This window comes from Procambarus clarkii, chromosome 86, assembly GCF_040958095.1.
Source record: "Procambarus clarkii isolate CNS0578487 chromosome 86, FALCON_Pclarkii_2.0, whole genome shotgun sequence".
Lineage (NCBI taxonomy): Eukaryota > Metazoa > Arthropoda > Malacostraca > Decapoda > Cambaridae > Procambarus > Procambarus clarkii.
The window spans coordinates 18,475,026-18,501,079 of NC_091235.1; the positions used below are offsets into that span (position 1 = coordinate 18,475,026).

Genomic DNA, 26,054 nt, shown 5'->3' on the forward strand with positions numbered 1-26,054 from the left:
CTACAAATTTGAAGAAGTCTTACCTTCCATTATTATTGATAAATATAATTCTAATGGTAACAACACTAGTCCCACTGATTTAATAACATTATTAAAAGATTGAGCCATTATTATTGGCACATATGAGGCAGCTTTTATTTATATCAACCTTTACTCATTACTATATTGTATTAACATCCACTGCACAAAAATGAAAATTAAAGAATTGACAACATTTTGTTCTATCCTCGACCATTATCATGGGTAATTGTCATTCATATATACTGTATATGAATGAGTTGAGGTGGATATACTGTAAGTTGGCGCTGCCTCATATAGGTCAATAGGCCTTCCGTAGTTCCGTTATTATTACAGTCTGCTTAAATGACAATTGGTTTACCTGGTATATACTTCATTACAACCATATATCTATATTTGCATCATTGGTATAAAACCAAGTCAATAATAGTATAAATCAGCATATGGTAATAACTGCATTACCCCATGAATCAGCATATGATAACCACATTTGAGGGTCAAGTACAGTATGCTATTGGAGAGTAATCAAAGAATTCCATGCAGTTGCTTGTGGCTTGTATATTTTTTATGTTCAGTGACTGACTTGAAGTAGATGAATTCACTCAGGAGCAGATTCTAGATATTCTGTCAGTCATTTACAGTAGTACCCCTATTATACAATATATATGCATATACTGAGTGAATGTATATATTTTTTTTTAGCTAAAATGTGATTCCCATCAGGCAGTGTTTGTAATTGATTGTGGATTTTAAATTAAATTTTTTTTTATTGATTTTTTATTGCCCTCTCTCTAATGAACAGTTGTTATGAAGCTTGTACGGTGTGAGTGGGCACCATCACTGGTGGTGGAGTGGCTGTGTGGGGAATTGGAGGAACGCGGAATCCCAGGCCCCACGTACGCGCACACCCTCCTGTCCCTCCTCCACCACCATTACTGCCCCCACCCTGCTCCTACAACACCTATCTATGCTACCACCTGTTCTGGCAACATTGTTGGTCACTATCACCACCCACTCTCTCGCCGCCACCTGGATGACTTTGACTTGCGTGATTTGGACCTGGATGACCTATTAGGTCACACTACTCACCCAGACGCTGATCTTCCTGATCTATTGTCCTTCACACCACAACAGGTACATGAAATATATTTTGCAATGGAGAGCATTATTTAATGGCTGTAGAGTACAATAGTTGCATGATACAGAATAAATATCATTACCTTCATGCATCAAGTTTTGGAATATGGTGCTGCAATGGTATGTTTATCAAGTACTGTACAATATATATTTTGCCTCTACTAAAGACCCTGTCATTCAGGACAATGGCCAGATGCAAGTCTAAAGCAAGCTCTGGATATGATCTAAGTTTCTACATGTGGAAGGTGTGTGCAAATTATATGCCAATACATACTGATAATGTAAAAGCAGACAATCTTGTATAAAATAAAATTACTCCTGACATGTTGGAATCACAAATAGACAACATCAGGTACAAATCCACAATTCTTCTCAGCTGTACAGGAGTTACAAACATCCTCCAAAAATGATAGTATTTTCAGCAACTATTGGGCAAATGTACAAAAATGGACTGTTGTACCCACAAAAGTTTGTGTTGTCTACCATTGGAAAACTCTAAATAGTGTGCTAAAAAATAATTGAAACATTGTATACTATACTAGGACTAGGAAAGTATAGGATTGGATGGTGCCTTTCTGTGATAATGATAATGTTTGGTCAGGTAAAAGTACATACATTCAAAATGTGTTTTAAGTATAATGTTAGATTTCTAGATATAGCTAGTACATACTATGCCTAAACATTAATACACACAGCATTTGATAGCATATTCTTGTGCTCTCGGCAAAATTATTAGTACTAAACATGAACTTTATGGATGAAACAGTCCATTTCTGGAGGAACCCCCCCCCCCCACATGGTTTCCTGAAGCTATCTTTGAGATTGCTTCATACAAAAAGTTACATCAGTTGTAGAAGTTCTGTTTGGCCTACCAGGGACCAGAGCCAGAACTTGGTCCCCTCACAGAGGCACAAGATGTTAGTGACAATCCACCACCCCACCAAAAAAAGCCTCCAGAAAGTCGGAATAACTTTACAGACAATTGGAGAGTTCACGGAAAACTAAGCCTCGAAACTGCCAAATAACTTTGCAAATGATTCACACAGAAGAAGGGATTCACTCAAGCTCCAAACTTGTTAGTACCAATTATCACTCCTAGATGGCCCAGCCCAGGCTCCCAGCTGGCTCAAGTTGGTTTTGTTTTTGCTGCTGGTCTTCACACCTGCTTGTAGGTGTAGCTTGTAGCACGTCACATCAGCTTGTGGGGTAAGCCCTGAAGCTTTAAGCCGAGTGCTGGCCATCCTTGGAGTTGGTTTTGGTGGGGGTCATATACTTTAGGTATGGTTTCCAGTTTTAACGTAGGCTTCACGTGCATGTTTTGATTCTGGCTTGAGTGGATTTGCTTTGTTTGGTTTTTCAGAGTGCATGTATTCAGGGTTCTCCTCCCTGTGGGCCTACTAACACTGTCCCTTGCACAGCCAGAGTTTCCCCTTGTCTGTTGTGTTCGGGAGTTTGCCCTCTGAGAGGTCTGACCACTGGGATGGGGAGCCTCTCCTTGGGCTATTCAGGAATTGTGGACTCCTCTGTTTAGGCCCCATGGATTGGGGGGGGGGGTTTCTTACGTTGTGTTGGGACACACTGGGGTTTGTGCATTTCTTTACATGGCATGCTGCAGTTGAGTCCTATAGCCTGGTGTTTTAGGCTGCAGTTAGGGGTCTGTTCTTCCGGCAAGTGGCCTGGGGATTCTTTTTGGATAAATTCATTCAGACCCAGGGAATTCCTTGTGGGTCTCTAGTGTGGTCTGTATGGAACATCCCTTAGAGCCCAACCTCACTGAGAGAGTTTGAGGGGTGTTCGTTGTCTTTGCTACCTGATGATCATCATTCTGCCCTTACCTGTTGGGTTGGTGACACTTACGACCCAGAGTCCTCTGAGGTGTGTGCTCTCACTGCGGCCTCTGTATTAACCGATTCTGCCTCCCAATTGGAGTCTTTCAAAGCAGCTGCAACTGTATGGGATAAGTTTGCCATGTTAAGCATTGACAGCATATTGATAAGTTGGTTGCCCCAGAGTTGACATCTGTTGTACTTTTAGGTACCCAGAATTGTAAGTGTTGTTTACCTCCACCTGGACTGTCTGCACCACCTCTTTGTTCCCCTGTGGGTGTGGTGCATCTTGCTTCAGTTCTTTACCCTTGGTTCTGGCTCCAAAGCTTCCGAGGGTCTCAGAGTCAGGTCAGGGTTTTGGGGTGTAGCTCGGCCTTTTCTGGGGGGTGATCCCCCTTCCAGGATAGTGGCAGAGGTAGTAGAGCCTCCCAGTCCTGCTGAGGATTTGGGCATTTACCTTCACAACCACCACTCTTACCCTGTTGCATCTCATTTGGAGGATGCCTTCCTTTCTCAGGTGTTGGGCGAGGACTTTGGCTCTGCTCCAGGGCCTCAGTGGTAGGCTTTTGGGCTGAGGAGGAGCCCAAGGCATGTCCTTGGGGTGTCTTTCAGTGTTTGTGGTAATTGGTCCCCACCACAGAGGGTATTATGTTTTGGGGAGGGGGGGGGAGCAATTTTTCATATCCTCCTCCTATGTACAGTATGAGTTAGATTGCTTGGTTGCTTCCCCTCGCTCGATTACGGATCTGGTTTTGTACCCAGGATTTGTCATTTATCCCCAAGTTCCCATACTCCCACACAGTGCCTTTGGTGGTCTATGCAGATTTGCTTTGGTACCTCCTGCACAGCTCAGACTTCTTTTTCTCTGATGGTCCAGGTTTCTTTTTGAGTATGGATCTGCCTCTGCTTAGTGGTTGCAGTTTGAGGGATCCAATAAGGGATCCTTATTGCAGAAGATCACAGGGCACATTCATACCTGGCAGAGATCTTGCATGTCTGGGTTCTTGTGGAGGACTTCCTGAGCATTCTTGTGAGTGTGTGTTATTGTTAGTGTCTGTTCCATGGACGGAGACCGTGCAGTTTCAGCCCTGGCAGCCTTGCCCAAAATGCTCGCCCCTCTGCTTTGGGAGGCAGTGGTGCCATTTTTTTATGCCCATCTCTAAGCACAGAAGTGACCAGGATGAGTGCTAAGCATCAGTTCCTGGAAACATGCTCAAGGTGGTGAAAATCATAAGGTTAGTGTTAATAGGTCATGCTGGCCCATTCTTTAGATTCAGCTTAGTCTCTTGCCCTTTTGGCCAGTCCCCATTTTTAACTTGCCTCTTTTCCCGGGGATGCTGTGGCACAGGTTGTTTTGGTGGCAGCATTCTCGTGCTGCCCTTTTTCATGCCTTCGGTGGGGGGCTGGTTGGTCCTTGCTGGCTGCTTCCCCACACCTGTATTTAGGATCAGGTCTGCTGGATCAGGAATCCTCCTACCACACTGCATCGGGTCATTGCAGATTGATAAACTCGGTTCAGAGTCCCGACATGTTCATGTCGTAGTCATGTTTGACTCTACCTTGTCCCTTTGGTTGGTGTTCCCAATCACAAAGCGGGACTTGCCGAACCTCCGATACATTCTTGATCTTTCGGGCCTGAATGGCTTCCTTCCTTGCTCGACCTTGTGCATGACCACTTTGGCCAAAGTTTGCCTGCTACTACTGGCTTGCTTGGTGTCCGAGGACCGCCATGATACATATTGGCACGTCCCTATTCGTTTGGATTTCAGGGTCTGGTTAGGTTTGGTTGTGGGGCTTAATGCTTGCCACTTCAGGGTTCTTCCTTTCAGCTCAAACCTGGCCCCCCCCCCATCCCCCCACATATTCACCAGGCTAACATGGGTCATTATGGCCAAGCTGCATTTGTTAAGGGTTTGTGTGTTATCTTGCCTCAACGACTGGCTGGTGTGGGTCCCCAGTGTGTCAAAATTGACGCAGAAATAGCATCACATGAGATCAGAAGGCATGCAGTATGTGCAGAATACCCCCATTAAAAAGTACAGGTGCAATAGGTACTCAGAAAGTGAACTCCATCAACATCAGAGGCCCGAGACTGTTCAACATACTAACACTACACATAAGGGGCATAACTGGCAGACCTCTCAGTGTGCAAGAGAGAACTTGATAAATACCACCTGAACAACCGGGCTGTGATTCATACGCTAGGCTGCAAGCAGCCACATCCAACAGCCTGGTCAGAGACTCGGCCACGGGACCTTGACCTCCGTAATCAATGCAAGGTAGCTGCAAGGTAATCCATGGTGAGATTTCGTCCAGTCAACAACATTTTTTTTTATTTATTTATTTATATATACAGGTGCTACTGCTCTTTGTGCCTCTGAGGGGGCCAGATTCTGGCTCATGGTCCCCAGTAGGCCAAATAAGAACTTCGCGACTGATGTCGCCTAGTAGTTTGGCAATACTGTATGTCGGTATACAATAGTAGCTTCTGGGAGCCACCAGGTCCCACCCCGAAATTGGCATTTCATTACATTTGATGCTTTTTTTTTTTTTTATTAACAAGCTGAAGTGTACAATGTGCTGCTACCCAATTCTATATGAAGTATTACAGAGTATAGATCAAAAGCTAACTGTGAATTCACTTAATATCCCCAGCTCACAGGGTGGTTAGTCATACATGGAATTAGGAGAAAAACGAGATGCGAGTCTATTTTATTAATGTGCACTAGCAAATTCTGGGTAGAGCACAAGAATATCTTCTACTATTTCATGAGTGTATGAAGTACAGTAATTGCAGAGCTCAAAGTATCTCTCACCATTTGGTCTGACGTCATTTAAAAGGGCACTCGCAAATAGTGTTAGAGTGTGTCGTAGCTCTTGTTCACATAGTTTAAAATTGAAATGCTTGCCATTAGGGGATTCATTTCCTGTAACCACCTGCCATAAGTATTGATATCCCAGCTTAATTCTGGCAATGTCGCACTATCTAGTGGATGTTTTGTGCTGCGCTTACTTATCAGTGACTATAGGAGAGTGAGATGTAGTTCTTTATGCCCCACCTCGTTGCCATTATGAGGCGGGGCATTGTTCCCTGTTTTACTTCAGGTTCAAGTACATTTATTGAGACAATAAGATACATCTCAAAAGGATAGAGTAGCTCATGGTCATTCCCTCTTATTCTCAGTTCTAAACATGTCATAGCTCTGTAAATTTGTGCTTTCTACCATTTGAGTGCCAGTGATTGTTCTTCTGTCAATCTAATTTCCTGAAAGCGTGTACTTTTTAAAGCGGCAAAATTAATAGCAAAATGGAGATGCAGAACTAGGAAACATGATAGGTTCAACAGAAATTGTGAGAGGGCCAGATAACAAAAGACAAAGAAATTTTATTAATACAGGAAGAGGACAAGCCCTCAAATATACCAGCAATACTAACAAGCAAGAAACTACTATATGGTGCTTGCATATATTCTGTACATATATAATGTTACTTATTTTTAAGAGTTACTATCTAACAACTTTTATGGATAATGCTTGTTAAAGTGAATAGTTGTTTAGAGAAAGGAATTAGCTGACTTAATTTTCACTCATAAAAATGCAGTAATCTATATGCAGTATGTACAGAAGAAAGGCATTTTAAGATTTGCAGATATATATCACAAAGCATAAGTCAAGTCTAGTTAGGACAACGTTATCAATTTACGTTGAGGGTTTTGCCTACCCTTGTAGCGTGGAGGAAGTCGTCGTGCTCGTAAGCGCCACAAGGTTCGCCAAAAACACCGTATTCTGACCTCAGAGCAACTGCAGAAGGTGGCAGCTCTCCAGTGCCTCATGTCTGCTTCTGATGAGGTAAAGCTTGTATAATATGGTGCCAGCTAATCTCAAAAGTCATTGCCAGGTCCCCTCCCTTCCCCCCACAAGTTAAAAATAAAAAAGGCCCCTACCGTATTTTTTGAACCTCTGCAAAACTTTGTATGTGCTGAATTTTGAGATAATGTTGAGTGAACTGAATGTTTTAATATTTGTTTTACCTTCATTTCTCAGTATTTTGTTGTTCTTCTGAATTAGTAGGCTCTTATGTGTGTTTTATTTGCAGCGTTATGACCTAGAAAGTCTGGTGGAAGAACTTTGTTCACGCTTGAAAACTGCAGCTGAGAACGTGCACCTTAATGCGACTAATATTACTCCTACATGTAGTAATAAGGAAAAGGCCATTACTCTGAATACTGTCTCTCAGGATAGTAGTAATGACATAGATGATTATGCATCTTCATCTACACCAGAGGAACAGGCTGAAAAGTAAGAGTAGTCTTTTGAAATAATTACATTTACAATTTTATACCATTTTCATTTTGGAAAATTTTTGCAGACATTTATTGTAATGCCTTTCTGGAGGGGCCAAATGGTGGCTTCCTGTTGCTAGCCTTAAGCAAGGACAGCTCTAGGGACACTTCATGGAGAGATCAAGTAGAGGAAGTTACTCAAGGATTGCTGCAGTATTAAGAGGAAATCAAAAGAAACATGCACAGGTTGTAAAAGAAAAAGAAAAACACAATTGAAGTAATATGTTTGGAAGTAAAAAAATAGGAATGAGCGGCAAGAATCAAATATTAGGCAATCAATTACGAACTTGTCACAATCAGTAAATTAGTACAGAACACTGTAGATAGAAGTATGCCCATAATAATTTTCTGGGGCTTGGAAAAGAAGTTAACATCTAGGGAGAACAGCAGCAGCGGAAGAGATAAAAATCATTGAGATCATTTGACACTGGGTATGGAGTCTGCCTCCACCACATCACTGCCTAATGCATTCCATTTGTTAACAATCCTGACACTGAAAAAATTCTTTCTAATGTCTCGGTGGCTCATTTGGGCACTCAGTTTCCACCTGTTCCCCCATGTTCAGATTCCACCCATGCTAAATAGTTTGTCCACCCTGTCAGTTCCACTTGAGAATTTTGTAGGTGGTGATCATGTGTCTCCTAACTCTTCTGTCTTCCAGGGACGTGAGATTTAATTCTCGTAGCCATTCCTCATAACTCATACCTCTCGGTTCTGGGACCAGTCTGGAAACATACTCTGAATCTTCTCTGTCTTGGGTTTAACTAGATACGGACTCCAGGCTGGAGCTGCATACTCCAGGATTGGTCTGACATATGGGGTATACAAGGTTCTGAATGATTCCTTGCACAAATTTCTAAAGGTATTTCTTTTGTTGGCCAATCTAACATATACCGCTGATGATATCCTTTTGATATGGATTCTGGGGACAGGTTCATTGTGAAATTGACCCCCAGATCTTTCTTCTCTACTTGACTCCTTAAGGATTTCACATCCCATTCACAGATATATGCCAAATTCTGTGAAATGTATGAAGAGGATACAAAAGCATATATACAAGAACAGAAATGCAGAACCAGAAAGCAGGATTTGTTCAACAGAAATTGAGAAGAAAAGACAAGAAAATTGGTACACTATAGGAAGAGGCCTAACCCTCAATCATAGCATCATTACATACAAGCCAGAAACAAATATAAAACAGTGGAGAGAGGCAGACAGGAACTGTGAGAAAGGGGTTGCAGACAAATGTCAAGCAGATCCAGGCCTTTTCTATAAATTCATTTAAAGCAAGCTGTATGTAAATGATAAAATCCAGAGATTGAGAATAGGCAACAGGTTCACAGAGAATGAGAAAGAGAGAGAGAGAGAGAGATGTGCAAAACACTAAATGAACACTACCAAAGTGTATTTGTGCAAAACAAGGTTTCCAGAGAACCAGACACAATGTCAATTCCAGAAAATGCCATAGAGTACATAAAGGTGTTTCAAGATGAGGTGGAAAATTTACTCAAGAGGCTAGGAAGAAATAAAGTTGTTGGACCAGATGGAGTCTCACCTTGGCTGCTGAGAGAATGTGCAACTGAGCTAAGCATTCTGAATCTTAGGAGATATTTGGAAAAAGGCAAACATTGTTCCAGTCTACAAAAATGATAGCAGAGATTATAGACCCGTTTCATTAACAAGCATGGTAGTCAAAACACTAGAAGAAATAGTTAAAACCAAATGAGTAGAACACTTGCAGAGTAATGACATAATAACAAACAATATGGTTTTCAAACTGGAAGAGCCTGTGTAATAAATTTACTTAGTTTTTATGATATAGCCACAGAGATTCTACAGTAAATACTAATATATCTGGACCTAAAAAAAAAAAGCTTTAACAGAGGTTGTTTTGGAAACTGGACCATGCTGGAGGGGTGACAGGGAGACTGCTGACACAGATGAAAAATTTTCTGATAAGGATGAGAGCAGTAATCGGAAGCAATGTATCTGACTGGAGGAGTGTTACTAGCGAAGTACCACAGGGTTCATTTCTTGTGCCAATAAATATAAGTGATCTACCAGAAGGAATACAGAATTGTATAAACACGTTGCTGATAATAAGATACTTTTGAGGTTGTGGTTGTAAGGTACGGGTTAACCATACTCTTGATTCGCCTATCTTACTGAAGGCCTTCCTTTGGATGGTGGCAAGGATAATAAGCTTTAAATGTAAAGTGGTCATAGGCCATCGCTTCCTTTGTGTCTGCGGAGGTCAGGTTCTGGCTCTTGGTTCAAGGTAGGCCAATAAAACTCCGCGGTTGATGATGCCTAGTAGTAGTTTGCTGGTACTGTATGTCACAATTTGTATGGTGCACAGGTTGGCGAGCACTTGGTGCCCTACCATACGTCATTTGATGCGAGACAATGGGAAGTTTATTGGCACTCTTATGTGTGTCTTTGTTGTTTGCTAACTGCTTCATTGGTCCTGTCCTTTTTGTCTAGTGTTTGTTGATCAGGATCTTTTGCCCAATGCTGTTGCTTATCATTTGGCCTTGGCGGAACCACTTGATACTTCCTCGGCACTGTTCTGTAAGTTATTTCATGCATTTTTCACCTCTGGCTTGTTTTTTACCCAAGCCATCTTGGTCTCTGGATTGGCTGTTGGTTTTTCTTTCATCTCGATTCCCAGATGTTCCTTCAGTCCAGGATACCTTTTTCAAGGCTTTGATTTTGTTGGCCTATAATTCCTGGTTGTAGAGTTTAGGAATTTCATGTTCCTGACAAAAAACATGAGTTTTGTTTTTTCAGCCCTGGTGAATGAATTCTTTGCTTGCAGCTGCCTTTTCTGGCAAAAAAATGAGATGGTTGCCTTCTGAAGGGATCATTTGTTAACAATTATTTTGTTCAATCAGGGGTGCATCATTTGTTGTACACGGTGGTGTCTGTTTTTCTCTGTGTATGACTCGTCTACTTTACGGGATGCTTTATTCATTGATTCAGTTTTTTGTCTCCTATTCCAAGGCTTATTCATCTCAGGTCGTCCAGTGTCATTAAGTCTCTCCAGCCTGTGCTTTACCCTCGGGCTCATGATGTTTGAAAGTCTACGGCTATGTCTGTTCCATTTTTCTAACATGTCTTGGGCAGATATCCGGGCTTGGGGTTTTGGAGAACTTAGTAATGCCAGCTCGTCACCTGGTTATTTTCCCTAGTCCTAGTCTGGCAGGTGTTGCCTGAGTAGTTACCCATTCAAGTCTTTTTTTAGGGGTTTGATCCCTTCTCTCCTCTTCCCCATTGAGTCCTATTCTTCTGTTATCTGGGGTTAGTTAGCAATAGACCCATCATTCAGCCTCAAAAGAAAACCAGCAGTAAATTAAATGAAATGCTTCTTTCTTGGGGAGGGGAGGGGGGGGTCACCCCCAGTGGCTCCATAAACCCTGTCTCTACCGGGTGTGCTGGCTGGTCTCGAGCTTCTGTCTGGTTATTAATGATGGGGTAGCTTGCTACCTCCATGGTGCTACCAGCTGCTGGTGGCCAACAGTAACTAGAAGGGGTTATTCTTCAAATGATCCTACTGGGTGGATCATTTGTGGAGTTGTTGGCAGCTTCGTTTGTTTACTTTCTGTAAACTTTGTAGTTGTCTGTTCTGCTTTGCTACATTTTTGTGGGTGTTTCTTTAGTGAGGGTGGTATAGAATTCCCTGCTTCCTGCATTAAGGGGCCCAGATTTTGACATCTGGTCTTTTAAGGAATCCTAGAGCTGATGTGACTCATTTTGGAGCTATCTCAGTGCTGTTAGTAAGAGGGAGCCAGAGGCCACTCTCCCCCTCCCCCTCTGAAAGAGGCATTTCATTACGTTTAATGCTGGTTGTTCTATTGCTCATTCTTTTTCCTTATTCAAATGGGGGTAGTGCATACATAATCTTCCCCAACTTTTCATAATTATACACAACACTATACAAAAGATTAATAACCAATGTTATAAGAATTGAGCAGTAAAGGGTAATGTTAAATACAGGCAACACAGTCCTCATTTCTTTCATCTCTGTAAATTACTCTTTCAAAGATAATCTGTTCATATGGTCCACCCAGACCACAAAATAAATAAGGGTCTGTCGACCACTCTTTCACCATGTCAGGTAGCTTTGCAAATAATCCTGCCATGTAAACTGATGAGGATTTCACCATGTTCCACACAAAATCTGGATTTCGTCATGTTTGCCATGAAATCTGGATCTTGTAATTTGAATTCATAGGAAAAGTCTGGTGGACAGGTTTGGTCCATATTTGCAAAATCTGCTGTATCAGGGTTGGAATTTTTGGAGTGCCACTATTATTGTGAGTTCTGACCTGGTCTGATAGATCCAAGACCTTGCCTGTTGATAGTCGTCATCCATTTGAAGACTTCAATCATGTCTCCCTATGCCCTGCAACTCTTTAGGGAATACATGGTTTGCACTCTTAGCCTCTGTATGGGAGGTCCTGAATAGCATGGGTACAGACTTGTCATCCTTCATTGTATTTCCTTGAGGATCTTTGTGTCACTGAATTGTATGGCATTGTGTAAGTATGCCCTCACAAGAGTTAAATATAATTGGAGGATGATGATTTTGCATTTATTGCTGATGCTTCTGGTTATAAACCCAAGAATTATATTTGCTTTTGTTACATACATTGATACATTGCTGTCTGTGTCTCGGGTCACTGACAGTCATGGCCGCCAAATTTTCTTTCGTATTTCTTTCTTGATCTCTCTAAATCTGCATTATTCAAGAATGATTCCCTCCTACCATTGAAGCTTCAGTGTTGTTCAGTTATAGTTTTATGTTCTTGATGTTTGATGTGTTCACCGTTCAGGAGGCCTGGTTGGGGATCGGGCCGCAGTGATGCCGAGCCCCAAATTCATCGCAAGGTAAGATAAGGTACCTTGTGCCCACTGGTGGCTTTGCACAGCTTCCTTATAACCTTTCAAGCTTCTGGTTTGGATACTTTGCCCAATTGCACTTCTTGGTCTCCTATACAGTACTAAATCTTGCATCTCAGGTTATTTGTTTTGTGGGTTGATTAACCAGCAATGGGCTTTTTCCCCACACATATGTTCCCCAGAAGTATAGTACTCGGGGGGGATTTTTTTCCCCATCTTATGTTAGTTTCTCTTGTTTCATGCTTGTCCTATCCTCCATGGAGTTGGCATGGGAGCAACCATGGGGGTTACCTCATAAATAGGATGTTGAGAGTATTGAAATTATAAGTTCTGAGTGGTGTCTCTATCTCATTCCCTCTCCTTTTGTTAAGCTTTTTCAGTGTTGGGTTGTCAAGCAAGGATTTCTGGCTTTCCCGACCATGCTTAAATATTGTGCTTGTATCTAGTGCCTAAAGGTCTGTTCATTAATTGGCAGTGATAATTGGTTTTCTTATTAAATCCAAGGTTTTGCTTACAAGAGGAATTGAAAGTTATATTTTTTCTTTTGTGTGGTAATGAGCTTATTTCTCGGTGTTGATAAAAAAAAATCTTCACTGTCTTCCTCATTTTACGTGTCAGAAACATTAGCAAAGATGTGCACACGATGAGTCACAATAAGGTGGCTGAAGAAATGATGACCAAATCGCAACTCAAAAAATGGAGAAGCGACTACATTTCGGTCAATCCTGGACCATTATCAGGTTGAAACGTCATCACTTCTCCATCTTCTGAGTTGCAGTTTGGTCGTTGTAAGCAAAGATGTGTTATTCTGAAGGAGCAGTTTGACGGTGCCTGGCATGTTTGTGTGGTTTGGGTGGCTCATTTAAGTACATGTCTTGGGAGAGCAATTACAAGACCTTATGAAAGCAGCAGTTCAATATTTTCTCTGGCCTATTTTTCTCTATTTTACCTCTCTTCCCGAGGGGTCATTTTATATTTTAATGTCAAAGGCTGCAGAATTTGGTATGTTGATATGACTTATAGTTTAATGTATATCATTTGTATTCATAAAAATGTGACGAATTTGTTATACATTATATTAAATTAATAATTTTGAATATTTGTCATGTGTTTTAAAAGAAAATAATGCCTGTGTGTATCCTAAACTTTTGCTAAATCATTTATTTATATTTTAATTAATATCTTTGTCCATAAGTACATAGTGTTCCTGTTTTTGTTGTACAGAGGATAAAAGGTGACCAAATTAAGTTAAGTGAACAAAAAGCAATGAATTTAAGTTTACGCCAACTTGGGTATTCACAGGTACTATGCAGCCTTTCCACCTCTAAGTGGATTTTGCAAGAAAAACTGTGTCAGGGAAAAGCCATGGAAGACAGGAGATGCACTCTGCTCATGTGTCTGGGAGAGTAAAACATCCTCATTGGCTTCACATATTGAAGACATCCAATCCAGCACCATCAAAATGCCTCGAACATACCGTAAGAAGTGCCGTGAAAAGGAGAAAAAGGAAGGGGAGGCAAAATTTGATGGGATAGTCAGTCATACAGGATCTCGACGGCACCTGGTTCCATTCACATGGTTTAACACTAGTAAACATAAGGAAGCACAAGTAAATGAAAGCTGTGATACTGATAGTGCCTCCGAACCAGAAAGAAATGTAGAGAGACGACGCAAAAAATTCATGGGACCCCTATTGGATGAGGATATTGGAGAAGGATACATTGGTGACACCAGCTCTCGTGAAAGCTCTGAAGACAGAGATAAAGGGGACCAAGATATAGAGAAGTCAAGAGATGATAAATTAGATAGATCTTCAAATTTTGTAAATTTGGAGAAAGGAAAAATGAGCCAAGAAGAGTGGGAATGTATGGGAGATCTACTCTTGGGGACTAGTGACAATGAAGGAAAAAGTCTGCAAGGAGTAGGAGGAGGGAGCCGACTTTTTGAACGTGGCAGTACTTCAGATGGTACTAGTGGCTCGAGTAGTGATGTTGAAACCCAGGAAGCAGAGAGTATGAGGCAGTTAGAGCAGAAAATTTCTGATTCTGTGGCACAAGTTTGGGGTCAGGGAGGAGAATCTCTAGGTCATGGATGTGGAGAACGTGTATGGGATCCTCCAGCAGTGCAGGAAATGGTAAATTACACGACTATATGGGGCTTGAGTCTTACAGATCATAATACACATGATTCAAACCCCATAGAGAATAGCCATTGTAATGAAATTATCCAAGAACCATTCACACCCATAAATGATGATTGGCATCATAACCATTCATGGCATGCAGTAAACCCAATAACTGAAGAGGATCCACTTTTGTGCAGCATATCAAGTCAAAGCCCCATCTGTAATTTTAAAGAAAATTCTATGAAAGAAGCTAGCACCCTTCTTCACTTGCACAATAGTTTGGAGAAGTCTATTTGGTCAGACTGTAATGCTAATAATATTTCTGGTAATGAAAGTACTCTTCTAGTATGCATGGATGATCAAATAAGTAATTCTTTGGGAGGATACAAAGAAAACAAAGGGGAGTGTCACACAACAGAAGAATTAGAGAATAAGTTATGTGAATCATTCATGCAATTGGGCTTGGAAAATATATGGGAAAATACATTAGGCTTGGAAGGTGTTTTTGCCGAACTTAGTGTAAGTAATAGTAATTTAGAATGTGTCTCAGAAAATAATAGTTTTGAAGAAGTAATACAGGATAGTCATACAGATTCAGAACATGAAAAAATGATGGCGCTTGTAGAAGATGTATGTAAGAGCTACGAGTCTCAGGAAGAATCGATTCCTGATAATAATAGTATTAAGCAAATGCCATCAGGGCCAAGTGGTCCTCAAGCTGACCTTCGCCACACAGAAAACAGTGGCTTCTCAATGGTTATTCCTCGTGGCAAAAGTGTAGAACCAAACTCATCTCTGGAACAGGTGCCAGATAATGTAATAATTGAGTTGGATTGCAATACGTCAAGTCAAACTGAAGTGTGTGAAAACGTTGATGTTGTAACAACCACCCAGGAAGAGGAAAATTTGTTAACTTCTCCTCGTACGCACTTTCGACCAATTCGACAAGACAGTATGGGTAGTACAGCAGATGATCACTATGAGGATGGAACCATGTTCGTTGTTGATTCTGAACGTCCTGATCTACCATTCCAACGAACTAGTAGTGGAACATTGTTTCTTGAGAGTGATCTTTTGGAAGGGTCACCAAAGAAGTATATGGTGTATAAAGAGCCAGTACCCAAGATAATACACACAGAAGAACAACAAGAGGTTATTACTCATGGAAATTTTAAAGTTATTGCGCTAGTTCCAAAATTCAAAGTAGTTAACAACGAAAAATTTTGTCAAACTGAGGAAGCAAATTTACATAGCGAAAAACATTCTTTCAGTATTAACATGAAAAAAATGGCCTTTCGTGAAAAAAAGCGTTGTAAAGATCATTTTAGAAATAAAGGAGACGAACAAGAACCAGATGTATTTGAGTTTCAACATCAAGATTTTCCAGATAGTAATAATTTGGCAAATTTATGGAAAAGTGAACCGCAGCTCCCTGAAGCGGCATATTCGCACAACATTTGGCAAATCCAAATGGAGCAGGATAGGGAGGATGCTTGGCCAAGGTTAAATGACACAGAAGGTCAAGGAATTCAAGGGAGTGCATGGGTTGAAAGAGAGGGGGAAGGAGCTACTGGGTGGAGTAATGAAGGGCACTTTGAACCTCCACTCAAATCAAATATTAGTAATAAGTCTGAAGCAATTGTTGTCCCAACTTCTCTAGCTTCTCTCTGGCATCATAGCAGCTCTCCAGCATCTCCAACCTATCCGTCACCCTTGAATAGTCTTCAGGCACTTTGGAGTGGCTGCACCGAGCATGTTAATGAGGATTCAGAGCCTGATACAAGCAGGGCCAATATGTTTATTATAACAAATCCCACAACATATATTCCTGGAAAATTCCATGATAACTGTCATGTAACGTCTGCTCTAGCAGAAGTAGGACCATGGAAACCTGTAGTCAATGTAGAGAAATGTGTTAATAGTAAAAAAGACCAAATTTGGTCAGAAAAATCACTTTTAAGCAAGCAACGAAATCTGCACTCTGATATCATTAAAAAAAGGTATGATATGTCAGTATTATTAGTAAAGCCTTCATGACAATTTATTGAATTTACAATTTCCACTTAGTCATGATCATAATGGTTAAGTTCACTATGACAGCATTATTTAATTTGCTGATAATGATAGCATTTCTGTTCATAGTACTCGTTATAGTATGAAATACCTAACTACATCTGATTATTTTATAATTCATTATTTAATTAATACTTTTTCTCCTGACAGGAGTGTCATTGTAGGTGCACACACAGATGCACTAGGAGCATGCACTGAATTACGGCTGGAAGTAGACAAAGAGGCCGATGAGCTATTGGGAGCAGTTCATGCCCAGACTGCCAGTTCTCACACTGTGCATCCAAGTAGTCAGGCTATGGCTGCAGATGGTCAATTTCCTGAACCACTGCATGAACGCTTAAAAAAATATTCTTCAGGGAACCCTGTGAGTAAGACTACAAATTCTAGCAGCCCATTATGCAAAACTCGAGTGATGCTGCGTGATGATGTGGAGCGTGAGAACCTGGATGACCTAGCACCTGGATGGGAGCTTAATGATGGCTTTGAGTGGGGACCTCAAGGTTCTGGTTCTCATGACTTGGAGGTAAGTCTGCATGTGTGTGAAATGAGTGGGGAAATATGCATGTCCGTTTCTTGCCTCGCTTGCTCACTCTTTGGAATCTGCTAGGGCCCTGGCCCTTAGATTTTCATCCCTTTTTTGCCCTTTACTGTTTGCAGCATCTGCGGTTGTGCAGTATCTGCAGATGGCTTCGTCTAGTTGCCGTCCCATGTTGGACTTGTTGATTCTTCGTGGAGGGGGGTCCTGCTCAGAAGGGTCGTGCCAGGGTTCGGGGGTTCCTTCGGTCGTAGTGGGCCAGATTCGGGGCCGGCCCCTCCTTCGGAGCTGAAGGCGTGCGGTCAGCGCTCGCTCTGCACGTCGTTCGGCATCTCGTAAAGGTTGTCAGCCCTTTCATGTTTCGCCCTGTTGATTGGGGAGGGGGGGGGGCTCGCCCTATTTGCCCTATTTGCCCTGTTTGCCCATGCCTGGTCCCACAATTCGTGGGCGTTTTGGGTCATCTCTTCCAACCTCCAGTGGCGTTGGGTAGCTCCTTCTCCTACGGGGCTTGTGGGGCAGGCCTCTTCTGCACTCTGTCAGGTCATCCTGGAGAGGTTATGTTTGGGCATGGTATAGACGACAGTATCTGCCGTCGTCAACAGGTGGGGTTCCCGCCTGATCTAGTGCCGAAACGGGACTGTATGGATCTGAGGTTCGGCGATGGTGACATCATGCTTGTTTGCTTGTTTTCAGTTTGGGGAGTTCTGCTTGCTAGTTCGGCTTTCAGTCACAATTTTTAACCAGCTGTAGTTTTTGGGATGCTACCTTTCTGGGTGCCTAAACCGGTAGATGGCAGACATAGAATGCTTCCAACCAGATGGGGGTTTCTATACGGCATTGCTCCTTGTGCCTTTGAGGGGGCCAAGTTCTGGCTCGTGGTCCCAGGTAGGCTAAGAACTTAAATGGAATTGAATGATGCCATGGTCTAATATATGCATATCAGCCCGGTATAGCTCCGGGGAGCCTCCGGGACTTGCCCAGAAAATGGCGTTTCATTACATTCAACACTGTTTTTTTTTGTCTCTGGCTCTCTTGCAATATCTTTTGAAACATTCCTGTTTTCTAATTCTGAATCTCTGTTTTGGTATACAAAAAATTTCTGCCTTCATATATCTAACAAAAAGTCTGCAATCAAATTCATTGAAGAATTTATGAAGTTCCCTATAGTGTCCTCTCCTAAAATTAGGCTTTTCAACTGCAGCATTTCCTCCATTTTGTGCTTATAATGCAATATAAGATTATAATCTTATCATGCAATGCATTATAAGGTTATAAGGTTATAATGCATTCCAAATTCTATTTCCAATAGGTCATGGTCGTTCTTAACCAAGGGAGGATGGTACTGAATGCCAAATACCTCTACTTCTTTCCTGGTGATTATCAAATCCAGCATTGATGGACCATCCCCTTCCCACATTCTCGTGTCTTGCTTATGTGTTATACTGTATGTGAATATCTCCAGGATGAGATTTATGAGTCTGTTAGTCCAAATATCCTCCTTTGTTGCTTCGTAGGCCACCAGGTCTATTGATATGAAGTTGAAGTCACCAAGTACCAACAATCATGATTATTTTAATCTGCTCTTACTATAATCTCTCATGATCATTATGAGCCCCTCTCATTTGTCATCCAGATCTTACTTTGCCCATGTACAGTATTGTTGGTGAACTATAGGCATTTTAGTTTATCATCCTGATTACAAACCGGCAGTGCCATTATGTCAACTTCATGGGTTGTCGATTATTAATTCTCTTACCTTCTGGTGTTCTTTCACCACCATGGCAACACCACCTTTTCTACTTTTTCTGTCACATCTCGAAATTGAGTCGCCCCTCGAGAATATGACCTTATTATAAATATTATCTTCAAGTTTAGTCTCTATTAGTGCAACAATATCTGCCATCTTAAGCTGAATATATAGTTTGACTTCGATATATTTTCTCTTCATCAATGTTAGTATACATGATTTTCAAGAACAGGTTCCCTCTCCCTTTGTTCTTTACTCTCCCTCTCTTTGATTTTGTTGGTTTGTTTTTATGTACCAATTTACAGGCATCTTAACCCCAATCACCTTGTAGAAACAAATTTACTTCATTCGTACTCCCATTTAGAAGTTTGGCTTCATCAAGGTATAGTTTTAACCTCTGTCTTCCTTTGAAAGATCTTGACTTAGCCATAGTTTCCTATCCTCATTATTTTGAAATTTCCTGGCATTCTTAAGCACATCTGTCATTTGTTTCACACCATTAAATATCACTTTAAAGGGCATTTTTTTGTTTGTATTTTCATATTTGACTGTCCTCTAAAATCACTAACATTGTCATTTGTTATGTGGCCTTGTGCTAAACCTGCTATTTTGTTAATGATTTTTTCCTCTTCTGCTGCTCTGTCTATACTAGTTGGTATTTCCTTTTTTAAATGCCCAAAAATTTATATGGACTTACTTTGATCTGCAGTGTGCTCTCTCTCTCTCTTTATCTCTTTTTTTACAACTACACATTAGATTAATTCATTTACTTTTTGCACTTTTCTCTTAGCACGTCCTTGCCTAGCTCCCTGTTTTGGCTAGCACGTGCGTGCATATGCAAATATATTGCTTTGAGTACTAAGAGGTAATGCCTTATGTTACTTGGCTTGGAAAAGGAGTTGTAGAATTACTGAAATTAAGTGCATGCTTTCCACTTGACAGTTTTTGTTGCTTCCACAGGACTGTCATGATGGAGTGGCAGATGACGAAGATGGGGAAGGTGGAGATGTATTAGTTTATGAAACTGATGGAACCACGTATACCATTCCTGTGGAATATCTGGATGACTCCTTATATGACCAAATTTTTGGTGCATCTGATTCTGCCACCCGTCTCGGAGGTTCCCTGCCAGACCTTCCCATGGGTGAACCTAATGCAATTCATTTTTCAAGTGAGCTTGAAGATGAATGGAAAAAGAGTGGTATTCCTTATAAGGTAAGGTCTACATTTTATGGTTTTGCCGTGCCTGATACTGCAATTTTTCGTATTGAATTTTCAAAATAATTAATTACCCTTTAGGTAAAAGTTATGGATTTGACTTGTTTATTAGTTATATCCTAGTGGTAGGATATACTGTATAGTTTCTCCATTAAATTATACGTATCAGGAGTGTGGGGAATTCCTAAAAAATATGCATTCTTATTAACATTGTTTCCTATTCTTATTGGGTGGTGAGAGAGGTAGGAGAGCAGGTTTAAGTGAAAGGGATGATAGGGAGTGGTGGGGAGAGGGGTGGAATTGGATTGGATGAAGGTAGGGAACAACAAATTATAGAAGGAATAATGGTTGCCTGTCAGTCAGCCTCAAGTGTAGCTTGTTCGGTGCATCTTGTCTCATTCATTAATCACAGTTCAGCTTGTCTGTTTAATGTGAGAACTCACATTACAGACAACAGATTATTTCCAAATTTTATTTTTTAATGTTAAAATCCCTACCCTGATCATGGCAAAAAAAAAAAAATACAAAAATCTTCTTTCTTAGACTGTGGTAAAGCAGAGAAGTTGCACGATTACGTCATCAAATCGTGAGCACTTGTGCAGGAGACTCCTGAAACTGGTTGTGCAGGCAATTCAAGACCTGCGAGTTACCTAATATATTTATTGATTGTATTTATCAATGTCACATGCATGTTTGCTTATTGGGTTTCTCCTGTCCAATGCATTTGGATGTCATTTACTACTTGTACACCGTATAACATGGGTAATGTTGGTACTGTAATAACAATGATACACGTCACCAATATTCCATTCACCTGGGCTGTATGCGTCTTGAACAGTGGACCTCACGCGTGTAAGGCTGAAGCTCACTAATATGTCCAATAAAATTTATTGTTGCAATATTAAATGTTCAATTTTCACTATAATAATATTTACTGCCACACACACTATTTCCATATACAGTATATACACCATACTACATACTCAGTACTTCACAGGTGAGTGACATTCACCAAAGCAGTTGGTGGCTTACCAAGCAGGGTCCATCCTGCAGCAGCTCAAGAGGCTCTTTTTTTTTTTTTTTTTCTCCGTACTTCTTGCGAGATGTGAATTAGGCCTCATTGATTGACCCTGCCTCTTTTGAATATTGGTCTTCTCCGAGTGAGAACAGTCCCTTGTTTTTGTTTGGTGTATTTCAGTTGTTATACCTGCACACTAGAGTGGTGTACGGTGCTGCCCGTGCAGCAAGCGTTTCTGGGGGCCTTTCTTTTGTGCTTCTCAATGACTTCCTGTTTGCTTCCACTCTTTCTCAGACTGTGTATCTCTTGCAGCTCCATGCACAGAGTACTCTGTTGTCAGCAGTACTTGGGGCAAATAATCTTCACACCTGTCTGCATTTGGGTTCCATTGTGCATTTTCTTTGTCAACTTGAGCTGCATTCTCATTGGTTCACAGTAGATGTGAGTATGCAGAGCGGGGCAAGCCATTTGTCGGGGTCTTGGCCTCCAGTGTTGCTGTGCTTCCTGCTTGCATATGACTCTCAACTGATGATGTCCGAACACTTCCGGAACAAGTGCTTCACTGATGACTTTTGTTCAAACTACAACGCTGTAAATGATTGCCATTGACAAATGATTATTTGTCATACTACAATTAATTGCCAACGAACCCTAAACACCTAACCTAACCAATCCCTAAATATACACAATATGCTGATATATAATTATAATAATAATAATAACAATAATTTATATTTGAGAAAATTCCTGTTTTGAATGAACAGCATATTAAAATTTATGAATGTGTCTTTGGGGTCAACCGCTTGATGGAATGGACTTGGTCTGAGGACAGTTTGCTGGACTGTGCTCTTCCATTCTTCTCTTCTTGTTTAAGTGTCCCCTTCAGTCTGTGATTGTTTTTATAAATTCTTTTGGCCCTGGTGGGCATTTTTAGTTTGCAGCCGGCTCCTTTTCTGGTGAAAAGTTTAGTTGGCTTCCAGACGGGTCTTTTGTTCATTGATGCTTGGTTCGACTGGATGTGCATCTGGTGCCTTGTCCAGTGACAGCTTTCTGCCACTACTTTCTTGCTACCAATTCGGCATTAGGGGATGCTTTATGGGTTGATCCTGTTCCAAGACTCCTGTTCCCAGGCCATCTGCAGTGTTATTGGGTCTAGCTAGCCTGCGGTCTGCCCTCGTGCCTATGATGCTAGGAAATTTACAGCTCTTTCAGTGGTGTTCATAAACATCTCCTGGGCTGATATTCGGGCATAAGGGTTTAAGAGGCTCAACAGTTTATTTGCATGGTTGGAGGAATTCTTTAGGCTAGTTTTGAGGCTTTGGTCTCTTTTTGAAGCCAGCAGTGGTTTGTTTTGACTTATTGGCTTTCTGCTTGCCTTCCCCAGTGAGGTGGGGAAAATTAATGTCACCACTCCCTGTGCCTCTGAGTGGGCCAGGTTTTGGCACTGGTCCCCAGTAGGCGTATAGAACTCCATGGCTGATGCAACCTAGTACAGTAGATGGTAACATCTTGGCATTTAGTAGCTTAAGGGAGCCACCAAGGCTCACCCCCCCCCCCCAAAAAAAAATCATTGCATTCAATGCTAATTGTTGTCTTTTTTTTTTTTTTTAGGTGTACCAAGATAGGAGTCCATGGATAATTTATTTATTTATTTATTTATTTTTTTGCCATAATGAATTGCCTCACATTGGATTCATACTTTATAAATGGATCCATACTTCATTTCAGGTTCAGCTACCACGGAAGCCACGACCAGGGCGATGGCTTCCTCCCTCTCGGCGTCCTTGTACCTTTTTCATGGAGGGAAGCTGCCGTCGTAGTGACTGCAAATTCTCTCATGACTTGGCCTCCATTACCTGCAGGTTCTGGGAAGAGGCGTCTTGCCTTAAGGGCATCACCTGCCCCTTCCTGCACGGCTATCCTCTGTATGTTCTACTAATACCTCACATAACTTATGCTTTATGCGTGCTATTTAACTTTCAGGAAATGCTGAACAGTGGCTTCCTGTTGTTGTCTGCACTGAGATAGCTTCACTCATATAAGTCACATCAGCCCTAGGAGTCCTTAAAGAGCCTCCTGGAGACCAGAGGCCAAAACTTAGCTCCCCTTAAAGGCACAGGGAGCAAGGGATTTATGATCTCTCACTGGAGAAACAAACCAACAGAAAGGAAGCGAAGCCAAAGAAAGAACTGCAATGTTCACTAAGTAAGGAAACAAATCGGCAAACAACTTGGCAAAGGATTCTCCCAGTAGTTATGTACACAGAATTAACACCACACGAAGCAAGGAGTCGTGGCATAAAGTGCAAAATAGCAAAATCGAAAAGAAGAGGTGCATTGGGTACTCTGAGAACAAATTCTATCAATATTAAGGGTCCAAGATTTTTTCAACCATTCCCCTCTAAACATAATGGGCATAACTAGCCAACATGGTGTTTAAAAAGAGAGCTTAATGAACACTTCCAAAGCTTCCCTGATCAACTGGGCTGTACTTCATACATCAGGCTGCAGGCAGCTACATCTAACAGCCTGGCTGACCAGACCACCAACCAGGAGGTCTGGTCAGAGACCAGGCTGCATGGGACATTGATCATCGGAACCAACAAAAGGCAACTTGCAAAATATATCTCCTGTAGTTACAGGTGGCATTACTATAGAAACTACCAGCTTTCCATTTCAAAAGTGATCAGTCCTTCACCTGATGTCAGAGAGGTTGATGTGCTCCTTGAGTCACTAGCTCTCTTGAGTCCCAGTTAGTATAGAAAAGTGTTGGCCATCATTTGGACTTTGTCCTCAGTGATTTTTTTATGCGATGGCATCTTTTAAATATCTATGTTTTGGCCTACCATGGGGTAGGCTGGTTGGGGCTCCCAGCCAGTCAGAGTATTTGCAAACCAGGGTTCGTTCCTTTCCTAACCATCTGGGTTTGAGTTCCCGGTGTTCTAGTGGGGGTTTCAGTTGGTTCCTTTTTGGGTTCAGACATGGTTGGGATTGTTGGTTGCTTTCCTTCCTAGCCTATGGCAGCTCTGCTCTGCCTGCAGACTTGTCTGTCTGGTGTTGGAGAGGCCCCAGTTCACTCACAGGTTGCTTGAGCTCTTGTATTGGAGCCTGTACTTGGCCTGTTTGGCATTCTCCATGAGCAGGGTATGACTTCAGTTGTTTCATCCTTTTCGCCATCATTGTGTTTGTTGGGTGCAAGCTGTGTGTGCCTTTTGCCAAGTGCCATAACCTTGGCTTCTTGCTAGTCTGAACTTCAATTAGATTGTGATTTGAGTATCAGGTATTTATCATTGTTCCTAATCAGGTCATTGTTATTTGTGAAAATAAGGTCTAGTGTGTTTTCTTTTCTAGTTCTACTATTTGCTGGTTTAAGACAAAACAGTTGCATCTTTAATAGGTTATTTGTGTTATCTTTAGTTATCTTGAGATGATTTCGAGGCTTAGCTTCCCCTCGGCCTGGTCCTCGACCAAGCTTTCTTTTTGTTAACACGACCCGAGGAAGCAGCCCATAGCAGCTATCTAACTCCCAGGTACCTATTTACTGCTAGGTGAACAGGAGCATCAAGGTGAAAGAACCTCTGCCCATTTGTTTCCACCTCTACCGGGGATCAAACCCCGAAACCTTAGGACTACGAATCTCAAACGCTGTCCACTCAGTCGTCAGGCCCCCTGAAGGACTGAAGTGTGTTACTCTTCATTTACACCACTTTCTGGGATTCTCTCGAAGATAATTGCATTTGCCACATTCTTCCATTTTCTGTGCCCGTAGAGCTACCTCAGTGCAACTGGCAACAGGGAGCCACCAAGCACCGAGCTATTCCAGTAGAAATATATTGTGCTCTTTTTGTGTGTTGCCTTTTAGTTCTCCCCAGTAATGATACCTGATAGGTTTTTCATGTTTTAATAAATTTAAGTTTTTGCTCCAATGTAATACATCCAAGCAATGATGTTTTTGGAAGGGTCAGGTCCAAGGACTAACTCATTTTTCTGAATGTGAATGCCCAAGTGTTCAGAAAAAATTTACTTCCCAATACAGTATGACATATTTAAGTAAATTTGTTTCATGAACACTTATTTGTTATATTTTCATCTTGCATTTTTTTTTAATAAAGTATCTTTCTTGGGTTAATGTATAAATATATATATGATACTGTATTCATGAATCAAAATAAATTACAGTATGCAGTAGCCTATACAATATGTGAACAATCAAAGCCGTGAAGGTATTTTTACAAATACAGTATATATACTCAATACTGAAGAAATACACAGTTTAATAATATTAGTGTTTATTAAACTTGAAACATTGGTTGCGAATGCATTGTATTGTGTGTTCGTGTGTGTGTGTGTGCGCACATATAGTTCACCTGTTAATATCTAACCCAGGTAATTTTTAATGATCAGCTGAAAAAATACTGTATTAACAATTACAGTACATTAGTTTTTACTACATAAACTCATGCTGGCTACATGAATTATATTGGTAAAAATAGAGAAAATACAGTATATGTATTAATGAGTTATAAAAAACTCATCTGTATTTATCGGGGCATCAAATCACTCTTCACCCAAAATCACCACCATAATGATGCCATGGGCTGTCGGAGGCCCGGCTGACCTGGGCCGCCTCTCTCTCCTTCCGAAATGACGGAGGAGGTTGGGGCAAACTAGGGGGTGGCTAGTTTAAAAAAAAAATTTCATTGTTGGAGAGTTCTTTTGGCAATGTTGAGGTTTTGGTCTCGTTTTTAATTGTGCAGTAGTCTATTTTGATTCGCCTATCTTTCTGGGTGCTTTCCTGGTGGTGACAAAGATGCTAAATTTAAATATAAAGTGTTCATAGGCCATGTCTCGCTATGCTTCTCTAGAGGAAGGCCAGGTTCTGGCCCCGGTAGGCCAATAGAACTCCACAGTGGCTAATACCTAGTAGTATGGGACTTGATGAATGTGGTAGCTTCAGGGAGTCTCCGAGACTCAACCAGAAACTGGCGTTTCATTACATTCAATGCTAGTTTTATGTTGTCCCTTCCCCCCCATGATAGAAAATAATACCTATATTTTCATAAAATGTCAGTTTATATTCCATTTGCAGTAACTTTTGCTTTCTTTTGTTTCTT

At 41.2% G+C, this 26,054-nt stretch overlaps 1 protein-coding gene across 7 annotated transcripts in view; it reads left to right on the top strand.

Annotated features, from left to right (window-relative positions):
- LOC123768087 (uncharacterized) overlaps nucleotides 1–26,054 on the top strand; it is a 58,987-nt gene that overhangs the window by 19,850 nt on the left and 13,083 nt on the right. For 4 of the 7 annotated variants that reach the window (XM_045758383.2, XM_045758400.2, XM_045758417.2 and 1 more), the window contains 7 exons: nucleotides 821–1,152; nucleotides 6,710–6,829; nucleotides 7,077–7,279; nucleotides 13,528–16,350; nucleotides 16,574–16,946; nucleotides 19,666–19,920; nucleotides 22,670–22,866. In XM_045758383.2, the coding sequence (XP_045614339.1) occupies nucleotides 826–1,152; nucleotides 6,710–6,829; nucleotides 7,077–7,279; nucleotides 13,528–16,350; nucleotides 16,574–16,946; nucleotides 19,666–19,920; nucleotides 22,670–22,866 (4,298 nt within the window). In that variant the 5' untranslated portion in view covers nucleotides 821–825. Of the gene's footprint in view, nucleotides 1–820; nucleotides 1,153–6,709; nucleotides 6,830–7,076; nucleotides 7,280–13,527; nucleotides 16,351–16,573; nucleotides 16,947–19,665; nucleotides 19,921–22,669; nucleotides 22,867–26,054 lie in introns of those variants that run through there. The other 3 variants (XM_045758408.2, XM_069317172.1, XM_045758427.2) reach the window with 2 other exon arrangements.